The sequence below is a fragment of the Sebastes fasciatus genome, chromosome 7 (assembly GCF_043250625.1).
Source record: "Sebastes fasciatus isolate fSebFas1 chromosome 7, fSebFas1.pri, whole genome shotgun sequence".
NCBI lineage: Eukaryota > Metazoa > Chordata > Actinopteri > Perciformes > Sebastidae > Sebastes > Sebastes fasciatus.
In genome coordinates this window covers 31,014,799-31,040,195 of record NC_133801.1, presented here as the reverse complement: position 1 = coordinate 31,040,195, position 25,397 = coordinate 31,014,799, and the positions used below count along the sequence as shown (strand labels likewise).

General features: G+C 39.9%; 1 protein-coding gene across 1 annotated transcript; it reads right to left on the bottom strand.

Moving 5' to 3' along the window:
* Positions 1-2,415: 2,415 nt before the first annotated feature.
* On the bottom strand, positions 2,416-25,361 carry wdr95 (WD40 repeat domain 95). The gene is given in 30 exon segments (XM_074640839.1): positions 2,416-3,111; positions 3,236-3,337; positions 3,462-3,646; positions 5,751-5,839; positions 6,242-6,281; positions 6,414-6,546; positions 8,191-8,249; positions 8,357-8,452; positions 8,541-8,703; positions 14,053-14,112; positions 14,505-14,550; positions 14,638-14,692; positions 14,784-14,863; positions 14,963-15,069; positions 15,223-15,325; positions 15,594-15,745; positions 16,066-16,171; positions 16,262-16,502; positions 16,942-17,011; positions 17,156-17,273; positions 18,954-19,000; positions 19,100-19,322; positions 19,445-19,530; positions 20,620-20,850; positions 21,382-21,447; positions 21,598-21,675; positions 21,760-21,813; positions 22,738-22,760; positions 22,951-23,219; positions 24,753-25,361. Coding segments are annotated over 29 exon segments (3,117 nt in total). The 5' UTR covers positions 24,821-25,361; the 3' UTR covers positions 2,416-3,111; positions 3,236-3,268.
* Positions 25,362-25,397: the final 36 nt, after the last annotated feature.

The following is a 25,397-nucleotide window of genomic DNA, read 5'->3' as shown; positions in this document are numbered from 1 at the left end:
AGCCAAAATGCTAAGATGACAAATGAAGTGAAGAATGAAAGTATGCAGGTTTTTATTGATAATACAATGTATGCCAGGGCACCTTCACAAGATCCTAGATAATGTATTTAATACACGGATAATACAGAATCAGGTCTGGACAGCTGACTCAGTAACGTTAAAATTTCTTATCCCAGCCAGTAATTCTTCAAAAAAGAAAGAATTATGTTTGAGCCACTAGGGGGCAACTGAAACAAGATGTAAATACAACACAGACATATCATCACCTTTAGGTTGATGGCTACATGCAAGTTGTTCTTATACACCATTCGGAACTCACCTACGAAAAGTTAATGCACTGAAACTCGGATAATATCCACAAAAATAAATTAGAATGTTATCCACATAATGGTGAACCAGGAAGCATAAAGAGCGATACACGCCGCATGGGGAGGAAGTCGGTGTGGATGGGTGGGTCAAAAAACACCCGGTGTCGGTACCCCGTGTGACACGAGAAGTTAACGTTGATTTATTTGTCACGTAACGTCCGTACTTGAGTTACGCCACTTTAACTCAAACCATGATCTTTTCCTAAACCTAACTAATTAGTTTTATTGTCTGAACCTAACCATGTTGTTTCCTGTGAAGACGGAAGTTTACTTTGAAAAGTCTGTATGCATGTAACAAGCAGAAATTGACATGTGTTGCTGGACATCTGTAGGAAAACGCACGAAAAATTAGGAATATTTTTGTAAGATATCATACGAACCGTTGTATGAGGATGTGTTGGCAAACAGTTGCCTATTTACAAAAATTCAGCAGGCATGGAGGAACATGCGCATTTGGAGTCGTGTTTGTGTCCAACGGATGAATAAAAGCCCAATATTCAACTTTTAACTCTGTTTTGGTCTCCACCAACTCCTGGGGAAAATATATCTGGCTTTTTAGCTGCTAAATGCTCCACTATGTTCATGTAGGGGTTCTACTTTGGTAGGTTTTGGTTATTAGCAAATTAATTAATAAATAATAATATAATTATTAATATTAATAAAGATTATCAATAAACATTAATAATAAACGGGGCACCACCCTGGAATCAGGGACCAATGACCAAAACGTTAATATAGTCTCATTATATATGCTAAACTATCAATTTGGAACGTTGATTAATAATTAAATTAATAACTATAACCAAAATAGATAGTAAAGGTTGAAGGATATCGGAGTTCTTGACATAGCAGAGGTTGGCAGTATTCACTCTTGTGCAACATTAAAGAGACCAGCATGTATATTCCACAAACATTTATTTACAAGTTAATAAAGGTTCACAACACAATATTAATCTAACTAAATAACTAAACTAAACAAACCAAACACAGTGTGTATGTGTGTGTGGGTGTGGGTGTGTGTGTGTGTGTGTGAGAGAGAGAGAGGGGGGGGAAACAAGATGGGTTCTTGTCTCAAAATGTCTGTATGGCCTACAAACAAAATGGCGGGCACTGTAAAACTACAAAGATGGCGGAATCAAAGATGGCTATCAGCATGTCACCACATGACCTCTTTGTTCTTCTGAGAAGAAGGACAGAGAGGGGGGGGTGATGTGGGGTTAAGATTATCTGAAGCTGTATGTTTATGTTTAACTAATTCACAGTTTCTGTATGTGATCTTTATGTGTGTTAGATATGCAGTGGGTTAGAAAAGATGGTTAGTTGCATGCAAGACCTTGTCTATGTGAAGCATAAACTAAACACATCAGATGTGGCGAAGCCAGTTACCCAAAAATCAAATACAGATAAATCACCACAGTCAAACTCAATGAATAACATTAAACCAAATCAATACAAGTACTTTCTAGAAATCAAAGTTGGACTGTCTTGCTCAGCCATGTGCGATTGCTAATGCTAAGGCCCAGTACGTTACCAATCCATGGAAGAAAAGGGTTTGTGATTCCATGTGTTGAAGTTGTGGTTCCAAGTCAAAGAGGTCGTCTTTGCTGTTAGTTTGGTGCTAACTTCTTTGCTTGATAGCTTGAAGTTAGCTGGTGGAAAGGGCAGAGCACTCGCGTCGTCTGCCGTTTGGTTCCTTGGTTGCAATGGCTGTTTCCTAACAGGCCATTGATCAGAACCAGAACTGTTTTGCAAGTTCTGGACTTGAGAGCCGTTCACCTCAACCAGGTCAGCCTGGGTTGAGGAGATGAAGAGCAGAGAGAGCGCAGCAGCTCACCTCTCACACGTCGGGAGAGATGAGCAGATGAGAAGAAAGAGTCGAAAGAGAAGGAACAAAGAACATTCCTCTGGTTTTGTTCTGTGTGATTTTCACACCTCTGGGTGAAATGTTACTGTAGCCAATGAGGACTGAGATGAGTCCTGTGGTCAGGGATCAGGTTACTGAGGTCATGAGGTCACTTGAAACCAGCCAGATGCTGGGTCCCTACATTCACTAGCAAGTCGCTAACTTTGTCTGTCTGCTGTTTGGTGCTCAGCAGGTAGTGTAGGCCTACAGTGGATTTTAAGAGATTTTTTACAGTCCCTAAATTTGTCTACATCTCAGGAATACTGAGGAAAATGTACTCTTCCTCACAGTATGAATTAATAAATGTTAAAGTTGTTATTGCTCTAGTCTAATGGTAATGGCTACCCAACCCCTTTATACTTTACTTCACTTCATGCCAGCACTATGAGCTGGACAGTTGTGTGTTTCAAAATGCAAATGACAGCCTGCCGTTTGTGTCAAAACACTCCAAAAAAGCATTTACATTTCTTAGTATTCTTCATTAACTTTCCACTTCTTTCAAAGAAACTTAATGTTGCAATCCACATGTTTCCACACATTCATTTAATCCATTGTTTTACCTCACACGGTCTGAAAAAGCCAGTTGGGCATGATTATATACCCCTCATTCTCGCTATTTCCATTTTAAAAGAATGTCTTTACGATATTGGATGCTGCAGTGATCCAGTTTCCAACTGTGATCAATACAGTTTGATCTTATTCAGTTGCCTCAGTTGCTCAGTGCTGCTTATGAGAGGTCAGGTCTTAACTCTGGTGTTTGGTGGCTCCACAGCATCAAAGCCTTTCAGAGCGCAGTGGATCGATAGCTTGTTAGTATGCCTGACAGTTTCATGACAGAGCCTGAAATGCATAGGAAGACACACTCACTCTAAATATAAATCTGTCACTTTTTAAGCTGAGTCTGGCGTAAGCCTTGCACAGCATGTGTACAGTAGTCTTTGCTGTTGTATTGCTTGTAACTCACCCAGTATTGTGTTCCTCTGGGTAAAGTGTGCTTTTAATCTTCCTCAATGTCTGTGTCACTGATGGATGTTGGGGGACGTCTCAGCTTACGGTGTGTCTCTGACTGCAATTATGCCGCAAGAGGAGCAGGCGAAGTTCAGTTCAGTTCAACATTCGGAGGGGGAGTCGGAGAGAAACACATAGGCTTACACAGTTCAGATAATCACTCTTGATGTAATGCAGCTCACCTTTAGTTCACCTCTATGAGCCCCAGTCGTGGCAGGATTGATGGCATCAGAAAGACCTGTTTTTACATTCAGAATCTCATGATCAGGCATACTCAGAGGATCGATCAGAACCTCGTAGGGGACAGCAGGATGTTTCCACGAAGAGGAGATGTGGACGCTCCAGCTCTCAGACTGCCCAAAGGTCCCTGTGGACAAAGACCAAAATGTTCCGTTTGAACGTTTTTACAAATTGCACGGCATGGTGCTGAAGGAATGTGACAGGATCAAAACAGTGGCTTCTGAAAATGTCACAATGTCTGAATCCATTTGAGATAATTTCTCTGCAGTGCTCTACTGTGCAGCATAGAACACAGGAACATTTCATCTTTATTTCCAAGGTGTTGTTGTGAATCAGTTTGAAAAAATTAATTCCAAATTATTATTAATGACAACTATTTCTTTAAAAACATATGCAAATATATCAAGACAGATGAGAATTTTACTCTAATTTTTTCCTGTCAACTTTCTGTCAGCTGGAAAAGCTGAAGACCATTAACTACATACAAAAACTGATGATAATAAAAAAATATGTTATACACAAATTAAAATGCATCTGCTTTCTGCCCAGTTATCTTATAGGATGTATGAGGATGCAGTGTTTCAGTAGGTGGATGGCTTAAAGTGGGATCACACTCTTCCCTTGGCTGGATAATAGCATTTAGAGAAACACTGCAGAGATTCAGGGAGCGTTGTAGTGGATGTACAGTACGTCAAGGCTGGACTACCAACGAGGTCGGTAACATCTGTTTAAAGGAATAGCTCAACATTTTGGGAAATACGAAAGTTAGATGAGAATACTGATATGTCTCTCTGTAGGTTGTGCATTAAATATGATGGGCATATGAAGCTACAGCCAGCAGCCAGTTAGCGTGGCTTAGCACAATCACTATGGCCCAGTTCTGCTCCCTACTATATATATATAAAATATAAATAAGAAATATGTATAACAGCAGTGCTAATAATAATACTGAAAAATAGGATAAATCATTAAGTGTTTAAAAATGCAAGAATTGTATAAATAAATACGAATATTAGTTCAAATAAATAAATGAATGCAGTGTTAATGCCAGAGTAAACCAGATTATTGCACTAAATTATTGTTACTGTTAAGTCAGAATTGCTCAGTGAAGATATAATAAATTCTGGGGTTATTGCTGCTGATAGGAGTAAAAAATAATAAATATATGTCATATATATATGTTAACATATAATAAATATAACATATATTTATTATATAAACTGTATATATATTTAACACTTTACAATCAAATGAACATGTCTACCGTTTTCTAGACTAGACAAGGGTATATTTGATCCTAAATACAATCTATTTACTCTAAGTTGATAACGTCTGTATGACAATAAAGTAGAATAAATTAAATGTCTTTTTTAGTTTGAGCAGTTTACGAGTAAATGTTTGTACCGGTAGTCTCATGGAACTGACATTGGAGCGTGTTCCATGACGAACACAATACGGCGCTGCACGTGGTCGGTAAGGGCAGCTGGTTAAGTTGGCATTGATGCAGATTCGCTGTGGGAGGGTTTTATAACCCACTTCCACTCACCGGTAATTGGTTTGGGATGGCACTTAATATGATGGACCCTCCACACGAATGCACAAATGGAGTGTAAGTGGGTAGGGAGTGGGTGTAGGGTGTGGCTTTGAATTGGGCCTGTATCTTGGCTGGTGGAACTAAATTATTCTCTGGCTCCTGAAATCCCCAGATTGGCTGTGTGTCAATTGGTTAGTGGAAATTATTTTAAATGTACAGTATATTAGCCTTTAGGTAGGTCCTGCATCACTACCTGACTGAACGGCCCAATTCAAAAACTAGTTTTAATATCTTTATTTATTTAGGTAATATTGTGCTTACATGGTGCATACTCCGAAATGAATTTGTGTCATTACCAAAATGTAACTGACACACTGTAAACCTGGAGCCAGGTAGTATTGTAGCGTAGGAGTCAGCCGCAAAATATAATTAAGCTGCCATGTAGATTGCTGTACTTGATGGGTACTTGAAGGTGACAGGGCACATACACAAAGCCCAGAGTGGGAGGAAGGGGGCACCATAAGGGCCCAAAAAGCTCATTTTTACCCCAGGTCCTTAGTGGGTTAATCCAGCCATGCATGTCTACCGTCACACTGAAACGAACATGCCCACAAATCACATCACTGTGATCCATGATTAATGTTGTTTGCATGAACATTAATAAAGATGGGATTGACAGATGCAAAATGACACCCACCTATGAATTCTCCATGTGCACTCCAAAGGCGCACAGTGTAGTCAGTGGATGAGGTAAGCACCACTTGATCATTGTCAACAATCTGCAGACTGGACCAGAATAAAGAGACATGAGATAAAATGAGAGAAGGCATTTCTGGCAGAACGCTCTAAATCATCCACTCTGTTGGTACGTCTGATGGCAGATGCACCCCGGGCAGCATCTCACCTATACTGATCGTCTGTTTAAGACCTTCCCACACACAGTTTCTTCTATACTTTGTTTGTCTGATGTAGCAGAAGGAAGTCATGCTGCTCCTGCTGCCACCAACTGGCAGTCAGACTGAGAATGAATGGTTCCACTGTAACCGCGAGGACTTTTAAGTAATACAACTAGGTAAAAGTTAAGGACACAACCCAAAGTCGAATTGCTGTTTGGCAGCAGATCATTTTAAACTTATTAAGACAAGATGAATTTGTGACAGACCATGATGAAACGTGTGTTTTACATACCCAGTAATTCTGCTGGTGTGGGCACGCCAGAAGTTTTCAGCTGAATGAATGTGAAAAACAAAACAGGAACACTCACACAAAAGTGATTTTGCATGTTCTGATAGACAGTTTCTCTTCATATTTTCATTGTAAGTCTTATCAATGCCAATGGCAAGAAAAAAATGCAGCTAACCTCGAATTGATTTTTGCTCAGGGGCAAACTTCTCCACGTTGTAGACATAGATGTAACCAATTCGGTCAGCAGCGTACAGCAACGTGTCCTTGTCTGTTTTAGCCAGGTTTGTAATCTTTTGTTGGAATCTAGACTGCAAAATGGAAATAAAAAAGAATAAATGTCTATGATTGCTTTTCAGTTATAGCACTGACATCCCAATTCATTATACTTGGTGATGGCTGACTGGCTGTTACCCTCTCTGCAGATATACATTCCCCCAGATAATAGTCCTCTCCAAACAATCTGATATATAATAACATACCAAATGTGTCTGGCAACAAATTGTAGAAACTAATCATGAAGAAACAAAAGTGCATGATAATAAAAAAAAAACGACATAAAATTGTTAAGAGCCATTGTTGCTAGGTAACAAAACATAAGTGGGGTATGATTGCAAAGCAAAATGTTGTTTTAAAGGTAGGGCTGGTAGTCTTTTTCAAATGCAATTTGAATACAATTTTCGTTTCATTTGTTGAAATTCTCATTACATCCCAACATCAATCAATAAATTAAATGCCCTAGATAAAAATACGTTATCTTTGGCTGTCGCAGGACTGCAATAAGCCCGTCCAATCATTTTATTTGGCCCAAATGAAATGAACAACCGGCCTGCCTGTCTACCTACCTGCCTGCCCAGCCCGGTCCCACATAAAAGCGTATGAATGTCATTTGTTGCCATGCAGTCTGCACTGACTGCAATGTAAATGCATCCGTGTAAATACGCTCAGAGCTAGTGATGTAGAATAAAAAGTAAGAAGACTCCTTATGGCGGGTGAGAGGGGAGGTGGATGTGTCCAACAAACACAGGACTTTCAACCAGGAGACCGGTGTTTTGTTTTGTAAGGTACGTTAGTGATGATTGTGACGTGTTTTTTAGTGACATGTTTTTTTAGTAACGTTTGTGACGTGTTTTCCGTACTTATGTTACGTTGTTTCCGTACGTATTGTACTTAGTTTACGTAGTTATTTTAAGTATGTTTTTCCTAAACCTAACTAAGTGTTTTTTGTTGCCTAAACCTAAGTGAGTGGTTTTGTTGCCACCTGCTGGTACTGCACCTTTATATATTGTGTAATATTCATGCCGGTCGGTGAGGCAAAACGTGACACTAACACTCAGACAGGCAGGTCAACCCGGTATCACGCCAAAGCGTGAAATAGACCCACTACCTGTGCGCCCTCTGCCCGTGCACTCATCGGGCGCCACCGGAGTCTTCCACAAGCTGCTAGCTTGACAGCTATGAGTACTAACAGTAGCCATGTTCGTTGCCTGAAGGCCTTTTGGAGCTAGTGCTGCTAGCTATTTTCATTGGAAAAGGGTTGGCAACACTGGGCTGGGTTTTTCAGTTGGATCATTCTTAAAATCTACTGTACTCTTGCAAATTTCTCAGCATTACTGACCCTACCTTTAAGTATATTTTATGAAAAATATTAACATTTGTATGCGTTATAGCCTGAAAACCCAATTTCTGCTTTCATAGGCACGTTTTATTTCGGCTTTATGCCCCGATGTTCAACCACCTCCCGGTATTAAGGGTCCCTGATTTGCATTATGTAGCTGCAAGGAAGGTACCTGCTAGTTGTTCAAAAACTAGAACCAAGGAAAGAAACGGTGCACCACAAATGATCTTCCTGTATAATCAGCAATTTTGAAGGTAAGAGAAAGAAAAGTGAACCTGGAGTCCTTCGCCTTGATATCAAGTGAAACCAAGAAATGTTGTTGAGTTAAATATCTTACAGCTTTGAAGCTGCTCACAAATTTTCCTCCACCGAGCACGTTCCAGAGATTTATACAACCTTTAAGAGAGATAATATATACAGTAATTAACAGCGTATTGAAAAACATTCTGAAAGGTTGTAAAATGCAATCATGCGCTATAATTAGCGCTGTTCATAACACTGACCCGTGGCTCCAGACGACAGCAGAGCTGTCGCCGAGGAAAACTGCTGTAACTTGGAGTTCTTTAGGAAAATGATGCTTGGAACACTGGTATCCAGTCCTGCAACAGAAAAAACATCAAATAAATGCAATGTTCTGATCACATCAGAGTTGTTATTGAATAGATTCAACATTTGCTATAAAATCACCTTCAACATTTTGGTGTTCAGCTAGAAGAGGGCTGATAAACCGACACTGTATACGTCCAGAAACCACGTTCCACACTATAATCTCTCCATCATAGCTGCTGGTGGCGAGGAGAGATGGGGGACACTGCGCAACACAAAGGATGTCATCCTTATGGCCATTTTTCTGAGGAAAGACAAAGTGTGAGTCTCTCTAAACAACTGCAGGGTAAAACGTTCAAAAGTTCAGCCGCAGTAATTTTATTTCCAAAGATTCTTGTCTTTGTCTGCACATTTGAAAATGGGCGTAATTCCACTTTAAAGCTTCAAAGATGAACTCTTACATTGGAAAGGAAAGAGACAAGTTTTAAATCCAAATAGTATTTTCTAACAGATAAAGCCTGATATGGTACTAATGGTACATATCCTTTTAGAGAAATAGTTCTTGGGAACATTTTGGGAAAAAAAAAACTTATCTTATCTCAAGCTTATCTTAGAGCAAAGATTGGAAACAAGGGGAGACAGCTAGCCTGGTTTGTCTGAAAGAAAAAAAAAAAAAAAAACTAGCACTACTAGCACCTATAAAGCTCACTAATTAACATGGGATATCTTGTTTCTTTAATCTGTGCCAAAAAATGGAAGTGTAAAAATGATACAGACAGAGCCAGGCAAGCTGTTTCCTCCTTTTTCCAGTCTTTATGCTAAGCTAAGCTAACTGGCTGCTGCTATTGGCTTCAGAGTGGTATCAAACTTCTCATTTAACTCTTTTAAGAAAGTGAATTCCCAAAATGTCAAACTATTTCTTTAACCATATCAATTTAGAAATGATCAAGCAGTGCACACCTCACAGAATAGGCTATAGGTGAAGTGAGGTTAAAGGTCACCAGTCTGTCCACCAAAAAACTTCAGAGGAATGTCTCTCTGAAGGAGTCCCATTCAGCAGCTGAGAGAAACGGTGGGTGAAAAAGGTTTTGACTCGTTTCAAGCCGTGAATGTCAGAGTTTTCACTGAAGTTTTGCTTTTTCCTCACAGTCCTCTGGCCAAGTGTGTCACACATTTTGGATCAACGACAGACTTGATGTCCAACCCTTGAGCGAGCAGACAAGTCAAACATTACTCCTGCCGCTGTACTTCACGCCGATATACAAAGCGATTCATCTTGTGCTTTATGTGCTTCTTGCTTTTCTTTCACTGAACTCGACAGGAATAGGCCTATTTCGCTTGGAGCGATGCTGCCAACAAGAAACTGTACACAAATCAGGAAAAGCAGATGGCATGTTTGACTTATAGGCACTGATTAGTGAATTTACTGTAAATTATATTTCAAGACCAAGAGAAATATTTAGCTGAACTGGGCCATGTTTTAAATTATTAATGAGATGCAACACAACACTGACCATCTGGAGGGATGGAAAAATTCACAGTGAACCCGAGGCTCAGTGGATAAGGGAAAGAGACCAATATATATAGAACAACCCATTGATCTTCCTCCTGCAGGCCATTAATGAAAAAACAATTTCCAGAGAGGGCTGCGTAGATAATCAAAGGGGTCACTTTTCTTCCTGGCCTCTGCAATGTCATTCCTTGTGCTCTGTTAATGGGCCTCTTTGGGGTTGAGTGTAACCACCAGCCATAATGGAGGAGATGGAAGGGGACTCAACGTCACCTCCTATAATGGATCACAGTGTTACTGAGAATCAATTTTCCCTCCTACAGCTCATGTAGAGAGAGACCTGTGCCCTACTGTTAGAGGTAACCTGACCTCATCATACGGCTAAAAATCACATAAAGGAACTCTAATATATTGTGTGATATTAATCAGGGTGCTGAATAAACAGCTTTGAGAGCATGAGGCTGCATTAATTATTGTAGTTGGTGGTGAAGTGAGATTTCACTTCATTATCAGGTAAAATCACTGGTTATTACATGTTTAGAATAGCAGAAATGTTTAGGAAAATTTATTTATTTGGGAAATATTCGTATTTGATTGATTGCAATGAAATTTGGACGGTAAATCCTAATGATTTTTGGTGATCCCCTTGACTTTGCCTCAAACACCACCCTCAGGCCAAAATGTTATTTTGTCCCATACTTTGGTTGCGACCAAATAGAGTGCTCCAGAGATGACGTATTTTTGTAGGCTAACCAGGAAGTTAGCATCGCCCTGGTTCCCTCGACAAAAAGCCTATGGGATTTTATTATTGGGTTTTGGATTATTGCAGAAAATAAACTCTGTGGCAAACAAACATTTATCAAACTTACACGTTTTGTTCAGCAAGATAATCTTCACAAATGGACACCGCTTCTATGATTTTTGAAATGTGAATGCAACCGCCAGAAGTAAAAAGCTAATGTTATGCTATCAACGAACTACACCACGGTCACATGAGCGCGGGTATACACAACGAGGCTGTAAAGACGGACGAGAGATGTGATGGCGTTTAGTAGTCTCATTCAGCCACTTATTAGCAACCGCCTTTTTTAAGACACATAAAGGCTTCAAAATTCACGAGTGGGATATTTACTGACGTATTTTAAATCATAGGACAAAACGTTAAACTCTCTTAAGCTTGTGTTAACCACAGACGTTATTTCAAACATCAAACTAAAAACCCATTCAAAAAACCCATTGACTTCCAGACGAGTGAACCGGAAGTGCTAAAATGCTAACTCAGTTCCGGGTTTTAGGACTCATTCCTGTCACACTCAATAACTGCAAAACTAAAACATATACAACACTCCCATTGTGAAAATACTATGAGTTGAGTGGTAATTAGTAATTGTTAGCTAACCGATGTTGAGTATATTAAACATCATAATGTTAGCATGCTGACGTTAGCATTTAGCTCACCACCATGACTTGGTACAACCTCACAGAGCGGCTATACAGGATTGCTGTAGACTCTTGCTTATTGATATAGCAGTAGTCAATTAGCTGATTTTAGGATATATCGTAGTCTAAAGGTTGGGTATTCAGATTAAATGAGTTGTTTCTTTCACAATCCACCAAATATAAATCCTCAATGATGAGAAACAGAATCCCTAAAGAATACCAATGGTGTTAGCAGCTATCTGACGTGCCTTGGATTATAAAACTGTGACCTTTTTAGAGGATCGAATCATCTGCATTTCTTATGGTGATTTGTGTTGAGATAGATGAATACACAATAACCATTCACGTGCCTAAACTTGTGCTCTGGAACTAATCTTGATATCATTTTATGTGCAAGAATAAAACCATGGGATGAAATACTGAGGTAACCCTATAAGACACTGGAGTGGGAGAGTGCATAGGGCATTTGGTGCGCACCGCATGTGCTCTGAAGTGAGTCAGTGATAAAAGCATCCTCACACTTCAGTGAGAGTTCAGACTCTCTGGAGCAGTCTGGAGTCTGTCATAAACGACAGGTGCTGACAGGTCAAAGCCTGGCTGCACTGAGACTTCTAGACACAAAGAAAAGCTGTGTGATATGAGGACATCACCGAGGATGTGTTTGGGAGAAAACCCTCAATATTATATATTACACCATATAAATCAGTATATATGCGTACAGGAAGACGGCAAGAAACTAAAAACTTTCAAAATATGTAATAGAAATTCGGGGGAAAATGGAACAAGCAAAGAGGGAGAATAAAAGCGAGACAGGGGGGATGGGATAACTTGCTGTCTGAGTTTAAAATACAATTCTACAGGCGATGCTGCACAGTAGGGCAGAGATCAGAGAGGCTTTGTTACCCACCTCTCTCTGAGCTTTCCAGCCAGTCAGCAAAAACGACTCTTATAGGACCAAAGACTACAGTGTCCTCCGTGTGTGTGTTATATGAACAAACAACCAGCAGGGAAGCTTTATCTCCACAGCCCTGAAGGTGCACCAGTGACTGAGGTAGAGCTGACAGAACTGGCCAAGCACCTCTACTATATAATGCACAGTGATAAATTAACCTGCATACAGCATTATAATAATATAGTGCAGTGAATGTGGAGCTAATTCAACTATTTTATGTAATACTAAATATATACATTACATCATATTTTATGTTTTATAATCCAAATCTTAATATGATTCCTTGTAACCATCAGGTCATTTCAGAGAGAGCGTTCCTATTGGCTGTGCTCTGGTCGTTGGGTGGTGCTTGGTATTTCCTCAACTGATCTCAACATGGCTGCTCAGTCACAAACTTTCTCATTTTACAGCTAAACAGTACACTACAAGATGTTTCTAAAAACATTTGAGGAGAGAAATAGGCATTACAGTAGCAGAATATTGATTCATATTTGATCAGCGCTGCCTAGATTGACCAGTTTGATTGGAGTTTATGAGTGATTGACAGCTGCTCAGAGACGGCAAGGCTCAAGATCGGCACTGATTGATTGTTTTCCTCCGGTCTGTGAAATCTTGCAGATGCTGTTAGGAGCACCGGAGGACACCAGAGGACACAGAGGAACGTGATTTTTTTTTTAAATTACCTGCCTCATCCACTACTGTCAGGATATAGTGCCCGTTTTATAAAAATAACTTTTTTTAAATCATATTTGCTCCAATTCTACCCACTGCTGTTTTGCTTTAATGTAGTCAATCCATGGAGGTTGTAGCGGGCTTAGTTTTAAAGCTAGAGTGAAGATACTGGCATCATATGAAACTAAAACACCTCAGGAATCCATTGGTATCAACCATGTCATACTACCTTGGGAAGGAGACTACATAAGGCTCCAAATTTATGCAAAATTTTGATGAGGAAAAACTGGCATGGCCATTTTTAAAGGGGTCCCTTGACCTCTGACCTCAAGATATGTGAATGAAAATGTGTTCTATGGGTACCCACGAGTCTCCCCTTTACAGACATGCCCACCTTATTATAATCACATGCAGTTTGGGGCAAGTCATAGTCAAGTCAGCACACTGACACACTGACAGCTGTTGTTGCCTGTTGGGCTGCAGTTTGCCATGTTATGATTTGAATATATTTCTATACTAAATGCAGTACCTGTGAGGGTTTCTGGACAATATTGATTTCAAATAATAAATATATAAATATATGTGCACAAAAGAAAGCACATTTTTGCACTCCCATGTTGATAAAATACTTGAAAAAACTCCCTTTAAGGTACATTTTGAACAGATAAAAAATGTGCAATGACTTCGCGAATAAATAATTTAATCGATTGACAGCCCTAGTGAAAATATTTTTAGAAATAAAAATACACTGTAGCAACAAAATGATGCCATGATGATTAGCTAGCACACATTGTGCACTTGCCTGATGTGTTTTTTTTATCATGCATTCGGTTCACAACAAAAACAGCCAATTTGTCCTTTTTGCCACCTCCAACACAGATAGCTGTGGTTTTTAGCAATGGAAGAATAACGATTGGATCCATCCAATGTTACTACCGCTGTCATCGAGTCTGCCTGAAATGAATGTCATGGGGGAATACTAACTTTCAGTCGGAGCCCAATGAACTGCTTATTATCTTGTCTGCCTGACCATCTTTTCTCAAAGTTATTGTCAAGACAATTTTCTGTTCATTAATCACCAGATCATCCTGCCACGAAGGCTGCGGCCTCTGGATGTGATGAAGGTCCTCAGGTATGTCCTGACAAAATACAGATGTACTGTCAGCAAACCGGTCATTTTACATCTCAATATTAACACATTTTGTTATGTTTGGATCAGAAAAATAGCTGGTAGAACATCATATTAGCACATTAAAATTCTCATTAACCAGACAATCACAAAAAATGTCATCTGTCATGCAGCAAAAAATGTTCATTATAATGAAAATCAAAACAGGGCTATATGCGGCATGAACTATCAGTCGTTCTTTTTGCTGTTTCAGAATGGAGTTCAGCTGGTAATGACAATGTAAACAAATGCAAATGGGATTCAATCCGATGGAGGGATGGAGGGATTGGAGAAATAATTGGACTGGGATTTCTGAAACACAACTGACAAATAATACCTAGAACTCATGTCTTTTGTACTCACTGGGTAAATGTCAATCATCCGGTCCCGGCCGACAGACATCACATAGCTTCAAAAATAAAATTGCACAAGCTCAACATGGATTAAAATTTATACTGAGCCAACAACACTTGCCAAATATCACATCATTACTCACAAATTCCTGTGAACTTGCAGAAAGATGCAGTCGCACACTTCCAGACATTCACCCTCTGCAGGAAAAATTGGAAGTGATTTTTCACAATTACTGGATGATAGAGTATTTCAAACTTTTTGTTTTGAGGAAGTAATGATAATACATACCTTTCTTTAGTGTCTTTAGGCACTGACCGTTGTTGAAGTTCCAGATCTTTAAACAACCATCTCTTCCACCTGTGACAAGTCTGCAAACACAAGAACAGCATACTGTAGTGTGATGAAGTAGTGGCTAATTATCTTTGATGAAAAGTGGAACATTTCACGAGCTGCTCCATGGACGGTACCTCCTCCCTTTGGGGTCAAAGGTCATGCATGTGATGGCAGACAGGTCATGTGTGCCGCCAAACTCAAAAACCTGACGCCCAGTGTCAAAATCCCAGACTTTCACCACCTGAAACAAGTAACGTTTTGCGTTAAATGCACAGTTGATAATAAATAAATGATAAATATGATTACGTTTAAAACAGACTGGATGATTTTTTCGGTGAAAATGTGAAGTTGGGTCATCTGTGTCTAGGATGCTGTAAAGTACTGATTCACTCACAGATCCCTCAGTGCAGCTGACAACTTGACGAAACTCCTTGCTGTAGCCGCAGCACATTACTGTCTCATTATGTGAAACAGTCAGACGGCTGTGGAGCCGTGGCCTTGCAGAGGCAAAAGATAATAGAATGAATAAAAGGGAGATGAATATTAAGATGCTGCAGTCATCTCTGAAAGAAGGAAAAAATCTTAAAATCTGTATCTTTCTGGGTGAAGGTAAGATGTTTAATCCCTCAAAAGCAAATATTCAAAAGCTTCAGCCATCTTATTTTTTTTAGAATTTCACAAACCGTCGTCCTTAAAATTAGTTCAGTTGAGGAATATTTTCATTGGATTCTCTGATGAATAAAACACAAAGGCATGACAGCCAACCTTATCTTCAGGGAGAGCACAGCCATACAGTCTGCTGCGATGTAGACGGATTTCATAGCAGAGGAATACGAGCATGCAGATATGTCACCGTGAATCCCGCTGGCTTTGGGCTCTGCTGTAAACAGGCAACACTGATCTTGAATATCCCAAATCTGAAATGGCAACAGGTGAACAGCGAGTGAAGAAGTATTCACTTAAAGTGGCAGTAGGCAGTATATTTTTGGCATCATTGTGCAAAAATTCCACAATAACCTTTCAGCATATTGTAATTCAAGTGTTCTGAGAGATAACTAGACTTCTACAGCTCCTCATGGCTCTGTTTTCAGGCTTTTGAAAATCTAGCCCGTGACGGGAGATTACATTGAGAGAGCGTTCCTATTGGCTGTGCGCCGGTCATGTGACTGGAACTTGGCGTAATATGAATGCAAACATACAAAATCAGCAAAGCATAAAAAAATGAGTCATGAATTACTTTCACGGTGCCGTCTATGGAGACAGAGAAGATCTGGCTGTCCTCTGAGACGATGCGGAGGTAGACGATGGGAGCAGAGTGGCCTTTCAAAATACCCGTCGGTTTCCTAAAAAGGAAAAACAGAACAAAGAGGAGGTGGGTTATTAATGTAATGTTAATTGTCTTAATGAAAGCCCGCCGATTTCTGGCTCCTCACCCAGAAAAATGTGGGTTCCACATGCGTACGAGTCTGTCCATGCCTCCAGTGACCAGCAAGCTGTGCTGCTGACAAAGGTCAAAGGTCTTGACACCTTTGTAGACAGCGAAGACCGTCTGGTCACATGATGCCCGGAGCTGTGGAGTCCAGCTCAGTTGGACCTTCTTGGTCTTACCTTCATAGCAGGCCTCTCTGATCTCACTCAACTGCTGCTCAGCGTCTGTTAAAGGCAGCACGCAGCCTCAAGAAGGGGAAAAAAAAACATTTTATTACAAGGCCATGTGTGTGAGCATCGATCAAACATGCTTTCTGGAGCAAGGGTAAGCCATTTTCAGAATAAATGACGAAGCTGGCAAGAGGACATGGCCGATCACACACACACACACACATACACGCACACACACACGCACGCTGGCATTGATTGGTGAATTTGATGGATGAGTCATTATGCGTCATCCCTTACAGCTCTCCAACCAGGCTGCCTAATGTTCAACACCGAGTTTAATTGCTGCACGCTGTAGAGTGAAAGGACTTAATACTTTTTATCATCATTTTCAGCATTTGTCATTTTTGATCTTAAATCATAGTCCCAAGTCACAATAATGAAAGTTTTAGATTGTTTGTAATTATCCTGATGGTGCTGAACATTTGCCAAAAAAGAAAAGAAAAAGAGAAATTACCTATAACGAGGGAAGAAGATTCGTCATTTGATGAGGAGACAACAGCTTGAAAACTTTGAAAATATTTTGCCTAAAGTTAGAGAGAAGAGTTAGTCGCTCAGTCTATTTCAGGATTATCTGTTCATAATGCAAGTAAAATGTATTGTTATTGAACTGAAATGAATTTCTTTGTGAGGAGAAGTGTACATACACATGGACAAATGTCAAACTTCACCTGTGTTACCCAGTCGTGATGAACCTTCCATCTGATAAATGTCACATTCGGAGAAAGCACTGCATTGTCCACCGCTATGCTGGGCATATTTTCAATCTTTGGTAATTTATTCCATAATCTATAAAAAAGAGAAACAGAGATGTGCAATCAGGTCAGAAACAGGTCACATTTTCTGCCTCTCATATGCACAATACATAATATATAGGTGCAATATATTTGATTGACGGGGAACCGGTAGGAAGCAAAGGTATAATTTCCCACCACATGTTTGAAGTTTCTGTGCTAACATAGCTTCCCACCCGGTGATATTTTTCAGACGCTCACAGAGTGGATACACTCAGTTCTCTGTAATAAGCAGAACAAAATAATTGCCCAATCACTGCTGTGAAAGACTCGCCATGAATCGATCTCACATAAATCCTGAATACATTGAAATCTACCACGTTTAACTGAGAAAAGAGAAAATACAAAAGAGAACGTTTTAAATGGTGATGGCTACGATACTGGTGCAACACAACGAAGTATTGACTCACTGGAACAACTATAACGTACAGTATACTGTATGACACAAAGAGATTCTCAACCTTTTTACAGCCATTACAGAAAATATAAAATCAGGTGCTCAATGTTTTTTAAAGAAATCCAAATAAATATGAATTTCACAGCTACAAATCTGATATCCAACAAGGAATCCATCGGTACCAACCATGTCATACTATAGCTTGTCACGTAGGAGGCTAAATAATGCTCCGAACTTAAGCTAAATTTGGTGAGGAAAAACGGGCATGGCCGTTTTTAGAAGGGTCCCTTGACCTCTGACCTCAAGATATGTGAATGAAAATGGGTTCTATGGGTACCCACGAGTCTCCCCTTTACATTCATGCATACTTTATGATAATCAAAGCACACTGACACACTGTTAGCTGTTGTTGCCTTTTGGGCTGCAGTTTGCCATGTTATGATCTGAGCATATTTCTTTTATGTTAAATGCAGTACCTGTGAGGGTTTCCGGACAATATCTGTCATTGTTTTGTGTTGTTAATTGATTTCTAATAATAAATCTTTATACATTTGCATAAAACAAGCATATTTGCCCACTCTCATGTTGATAAGATGTGAAAAATCTCCCTTTAAGGTACATTTTCAACAGATACAAAATTTGCGATTAATTTGCGATTAATCATGATTAACTACTTGAATCGATTGACAGCCCTACTAATTACATAATTTTGTTTCTGAATTGTCATTAGGGCTTTTATTGTATCGGTCTGCTATCAGTCACGTTACTCAGGAGAGTCTCTAACACTTTTACTCATCAAAGAGTTATTTTACAGGAATCACCAAACCCGCTGCAAATGTTTCTCACTCATAGGAAACATACTCATTTCTGGTTTTCACTATACAAATTCCTTTTGATCAGTCAAGAACATGCTCTGAGAGGGAAGTACACAAATCTGATTGGCTGTTAATAGTTGATGTCTCCCTCAGGATCAGCTGGGTTTCCTTTGGTCAAAAGAGTCTAATCACGGACTTTGAGGAGCTGGCAGATTATTGCTGGAAAACATGCTTGAACATTTCAGACACTGTATACATATACTAGTAATACCTTTATAATGTGTTTATGATACCTTGCTATGGCGTCCTCTTGTTCCTGTTTAAATAATACTGAATAACAGTGTGTGTGTGTGTGTGTGTGTGTGTGTGTGTGTGTGTGTGTGTGTGTGTGTGTGTGATGGTTGATTGAAGAGTAGAAATAAGACTGACTGTGTGTAGTACGTCTTTAGAAAAGCACAATTACCTGAGGGTGTCTCCAACAGAGGATATTAAAATGATAGTCACACATCCCTGAAACACAAACACAAAGATGAACCTCTGCCAGGTTTAATCAAGAGGAATATAATTAATTATTCTTGTTTGAGATTAGATTTTAACAAAAGGACCTACGTCTGTGTCTCCATACACAATACAACATTTATCTGGGCCAGTGTAGCTATATGAGGAAAAAAACACAAACCGTTATTGTGACTTATTGTGACATTTGGGAGATATGTTAACGTGCTGTTTTGTTGCTCACCCGTAGTCTAATGTCAGAGGCACTGTGTCTAGTGCATTGATCTGGCAATAAGGCTCCAGAGAGGAAAGCTCATAAAGTTGGATCTCTCTGTCCCTGCGAGATAATGAAGACACACACAATAAACAAAGCCAGGAAAGAGCGGAACCTGCAGCGAGAGAAATCAATGCACTCAATAAATAATGGAAGCCATTTTATTAAACCTTTTCTCATATTACCCCGTGCCGATCATCAGCTTGTTGAACTCTGCCATCATGGTAAAGTCGCTCGCCCACTTTGACTTCCTGTTTGCAGATCCTTCGTTCTGTAAGAAATTAACAAATTAATAAATTATAATGTAAACACATTTGTGTGCGCCGGGAGTGTGGTGACGTAGTTTAAAGAGCGAAAAGACAAACACGGGCGGGCGGGTAGTAGGGGAGGTGGATAGGTCCAACAAACACAAGGCTTTCATCCAGAAGACAGCTGTTCATGTCCTGTGCGTCACGTTACAATAGGCTGTTCGTTAGTGTCCCACGTTCAGTGTCATTTTCACCTAGTATATATAAGAACCATGTATTTCTTTCCTATTATTTTTTACTATCGTGGTTAAAGTGATGCCAAGGGTAAATATAGTGGTTTTGATGCCAAAAACAAAGTGACGCCACAGAGCACGGCAAAGCAGCGTTATATGACGAGTTGGGATGAGAACATGTTGCTCTACACAGCTCTCAACATGGCGATGGCTGAGCCAGCGGCACGTAGCTAAGAGCGGTAACAATGCTGACAGAGCTACCGGAGTTAACCACCGTCGGTCGGGATAGCGTTATCATCTGTAACTGCCGTATGAGAGCAGTGCGGAGCGGGGGCTGTGAGCATGCACTAACACTCACATGCACTCACATTCGCTAACATGCACTAAAAGGCACGCACGGCCGGCCCGGCTATGTCAACAAAGCAAGGAGAAGCTCGGATCACAACACACAAAGAGAGAGAGTGACTTCATTCTCTGCTCAGGTAGATATTACTCCTTTATATCTTTACAAAGCAAATAGTTGTTTGCTTCTACATTAATGCTCTGGATATCGTACAGAGCACCTTTAAAAACACATTAATGAGCACTGGGTTCCTTCATTACGACGAACATGGGCACTGTGCCCAGCTGTTTTAGGAAATGACTGATGCTTTTTTTTTAATGAAACTGCATATTCATGTGCCATTTTTTAAGAGTTGTGTCTTCATTAGGAACTAATGTGCTTGGGGCTTGAGTGCCACAGGCAGGGTATTGAAAGATGGAGTCACACATTGATGCTTTTGGTCTTTTCATGGGATTTGTTGACAATAAGAACAATATAGAATGACACCAGACTTATCCTTAAAGTGTTCAGGTAAATGTATAAAAGTTGAAACATACAAACATGTGTTTGGTCTTCAGTGGTTTAAGTTCGGGGCTCCAGTAGCAAACAACCCCGTCTTCTCGCACTGTTGCCATGGTGCCATCACGGCTGGGGTGGATGTTGACGATGGGGATGCCATGACATGACGCCTTCATGGTGGCCGGCAGTGAGAAAGCCACCTGCTTACTGCGTCTCGCAGTTTCCTGCTTCTCTTTGTACTCCTGCAGCATGTGTGTGCAGAGCTCCCCCTGTGTCACATGACTTTGTGTTAGGTTCAGCAATTAAAAAACAAACCAAAACTCCAGTGTTACACCAAATATCTGGAAATATCTTCTAATCACTGGTTTAAAATTTGCAAACCAGGACAACATTTAGCTTTACAATCCATACAACCTGTTAAAATAGACTATTATCCAGCCGAAGACACCTGACAAGATCATTAAGTCAAGTGTCAAGAGTCAATATCAATGTATAGGCTATAACTTGGGAAACCATCACCTTTGTACGATGTGTTATTGTACAGTCAACCTGGTATTAGAAGAGCTGATTTAGCCTGAATCTTCGTGTTCAGGTGAGTTATACAGTTACACTTGCTCCACTAATCCCAACTGAATTACAGGTTGCTAAAATAACCCTGTCACATTTCATAGTCGCCTAACTTTTTTTTATTACAAATCGCTGGTGTTAGCATGCATGAGAAGTGTCATCATAACTAAGGCAATCCTCCTGAATGAAAACTCTGCATGCTCCATAAGAAACAAATATGAATTTCATCTCACCCATGAAATCCTTCCCTGGCCTGAATAATCAATCTTCTTAAACAACCCTTGAATCTGCACATCGCTCTGTGAAATTCAAAGAACAAAAGGATAAAGAACAATGACACTTATTGTAAATTAATCACGGAAATTGCAAAGGCTTGAGACGGAGAGAACACAGGGATGAGAGAATCTGAGAGAGAGTAAGACATAAAGAGAAATGTCACAGTGTCCTACTGTCTTAGGCAAACACTTCTTCACTATACGTCCAAAATTCTTCGCATCAATGGATCTCAAGCCACCCGTTTCAAAATCCTATTACAAGGAAAAAGTACAGTCAAATCTTCCAGAAATGAACAACCAGACTTTGTTTTTTAAATGATGCAGTTTATACAGTACCTCAAACGCTAGTTTCAATTTCTGGAGGTTGTCGAGTGATACCGTCTCATCAATCTTAGAGGAAAAACATAATATTATGATATGAGCAAATTAATAACGCAGGTTGTTTATGCATATTCTAAGAAAAGAGCAAAACACACAATAACACCAGTAATGACTGGAATAAAATGCTCCTTCCAATTTTCTTTTCAGTCCACTCACCAGGCAGTTCATAAAGTCTGAGTGCTAGAGAGGAGATATTAACACTGTGTAATTATCAACGCACATGACTGAGTATTAATGACTGTCTGTAAAGGCCACCACGAGCCATCACCGGCTATGATATGTCTCCGAGATGCTTGCACAAGGCCGGATGACAGGCCATGCTCTCTATGCTAATGGCCTCTCTTCAATTTGCCCCGGTTTCCTAGCAACGGGTCCTTGATCCATGACACCCTTTTGATCTATCATTAATAAATAACGGGGATAAACAGCCTAATTCCTCAAGGATGTAACTAGAGTCGAGCCTTCCCCACGGTATCTCCTGAATTGCGGAGATAATTGTTTTATCAGTCAGAGTGATGGAAGTGCTGAAAGTGTTCACGTAACCTCGACTGCTTTCCAAATCCCTTCATTAGAACTGTATAACTTTGAACTCCTGAGCCCGCTCCGTCTAATCTGTCACGGCACATTGCTCATTACATTAAGCGGGAGAGTGTGACTGACATCTGCAACTTCAGCTGGTGCATTTTCACCAGCCGTTCCTACATCAGTCTATCATTCCTGTTGGCTTGAAAGCTCGCATTTGAATCTACTGGGGTCCTTTTAAGTAGTTGGCTCAGCAACTATGTTTGTTTTACTTTGGCCTGAAACATGGCCATCCCTGGCTCTGGGACAGATCTTCCTGCCCGATGCACCGTCAGGCTGCGAGTAAATTGATCATCAACTTGATTTAAAATGGCACTTTTGGCATTACCTCACATTCATTCTGCTGCTCACCTTGTGAGTGAGATATGCCTCGGCTGGAGTTGAGTTTAAGCACCTGGGAAAGAGTCTGTGACAATGTAACACTCTAGTGACACCTTGAGGCTTCAAGCAGCAACTTAAAGAAAGTAGACTCATTGGGAAAGGGTGAAAATCTATCATGGCACTGAAACAATCTAGATTTAGGACAATTTTTCAGACACAGATATTTAATTAGACCACATTTACTTTCATAAAGATGTTGTGAAAACTGTACCTTGAGGCTGCGAGTCGAGTCGACACCGTGGTGTTGTCGTGTCATGATTTGAGCCCCATCTCCCAGTGTGACAGAGTGTCTTCGCCTGTTCTGTCTCAGCAGCTCTCGAACCAGCCACTCAGGCTGCTCTTGTCTGTCCTCGCTGACCCCCCTTTGTCTTGAGAAGTCATCCTTGACTTTCTCACCCCCACAACCTGGCCCTGTCGCCCCGTGCCCTGTGCTTCCCAGTTCAGAGAGGATGCTGGAGGACGAGAGATGTTGTTTTCATTAAATGCATGCACAGTTCTTATATTGTTATCATGGGTAAATATTGCTTTGGCACTCATTAAAGGTATATCAGAGGGTCATTATTGTATCTATATTAGGGCTTTCAAAGTTGACGTGATAACGCGGCAACACAAATTCGTTTTAACGCCACTAATTTCTTTAGCGCATTAACGCAATTTGCAATTATTAGGTTGTAGGGGGTTCAGCTTTAAAGCTAGAGTGAAGCTACTGGCATCATGTGAAACTAGAAAACCTAAAGAATCTTTTGGTACCAACCATGCCATATGAGCTTGGAGGCCGCAAAGGAGGCTAAATAACGCCCCAAAGCACGCTAAATTTTAGCGAGGAAAAACTGGCACGGCCATTTTCAAAGGGGTCCCTTGACCTCTGACCTCAGGATATATGTATGAAAATGGGTTCTATGGGTACCCACGAGTCTCCCCTTTACAGACATGCCCACTTTATGATAATCACATGCAGTTTGGGGCAAGTCATAGTCAAGTCAGCACACTGACAGCTGTTGTTGCCTGTTGGGCTGCGGTTTGCCATGTTATGATTTGAGCATATTGTTTTATGCTAAATGCAGTACCTGTGAGGGTTTCTGGACAATATTTGTCATTGTTTTGTGTTGTTAATTGATTTCCAATAATAAATATAATCATATATTTGCATAAAGCAAGCATATTTGTCCACTCCCATGTTGATATGAGTATTAAATACTTGACAAATCTCCCTTTATGATATGTTTTGAACAGATACAAAATGTGTGATTATTCGCAATTACCTATGGACAATCATGCGATTAATCGCGATTAAATATTTTAATTGACAGCCCTAATCTTTATTTGACTCAGGGTAGCCAACATAGTTACAAACATTAAAAATGCGCAAATGGAAACTTCTCATCTATTTAATCTTTTTTTTTTTATTATTGAGAAATACAAACAACGAGGCCTCTTTACATATCTCGTTCATCAGAAACTCTTCTGCATCACGTTGAGCAAGATCACACTCAAATCAAATACAAAAATGACAGAAATGAAACTAAAATAAAAATGTATAAATAAAATACATACATAAAATCAGAGCTATCTCAAATTAACTTAAAGCTATCAAGTAATGAAAACATCTTTAGAGTGTTAAGTTACTTAAGAGTTATAACTCATTATTCCAATGGTTCAAACTGAGTCTTAAAGTATTAAGTACATTTATGTATACATAAAAAAAAACTTCCCCAGTAACAACACAATATTGAGAAATATGTGTAATCTTAGGAGTGTGATTGTAAGACTTCCTGTATTACATGGTGACGGCTCAGTGCTGCCACAGATGGTAACTCGAGCTCCATGACAACAGCAAACATTTTCTGAACATGAGAGAAACAAGGCACGGCCTCAACCTATGGTCCCATTATCCCACATAAAACTCTTCAAATGAAGATAAAGTTGGCATTAAATAGGAACAAAACTAAACAAAGATGTCATTTATAAGGAGAAAAACAAATTACCTGGTCACATGACGGGTTTCTAACCTTCCTGAAGCTGAAGAAGAGCGGATCTTTTTCCCCAATGGCATCCTTGTTAGATGATGTATCTTAAAGGTTGATGTAATGTAAAAAAGACGACTTTAGTGCAGCACATTTCCTCAGACAGACCTCCAAACAGATGTTAATCAGACAGATCTCCCATCAGCCTACCTGACACTCACTCTGACATTACACCTGAGCAGAGCAGGTGGCCCCACGGTAACTAAGAAACCAAGAGACAACTGAGATGACAAAACTAAAGACAAGAAGCTGCATAGAGAGACACAGCCTTGTTAAATCTTGTACAATATATTGCACTGTTTACTTTGATCAGTCAGCTATTATAGCAATCTTCAGGTAATCACAGTTTAATTCACTTCATTAATGTTTACGCATTTTTACATTTTCATTGCAAATACCAAAGGAATGTTTAATTCAACAATTAAACAAAAAAGACAATTAATATTCCTTTTGGAAAGACTTGGAAAGCAGTATTTCACAACGCAAAACAGACTAATCAAAAAGTGCTTGTGGTCCTCTGTGCAGATAGAACCCATTAAATAAATGCAACACAATTTTTGTTGTCTTCTTATCAAGCTGCAAACAGGCTGCATAACGTCAGATAGC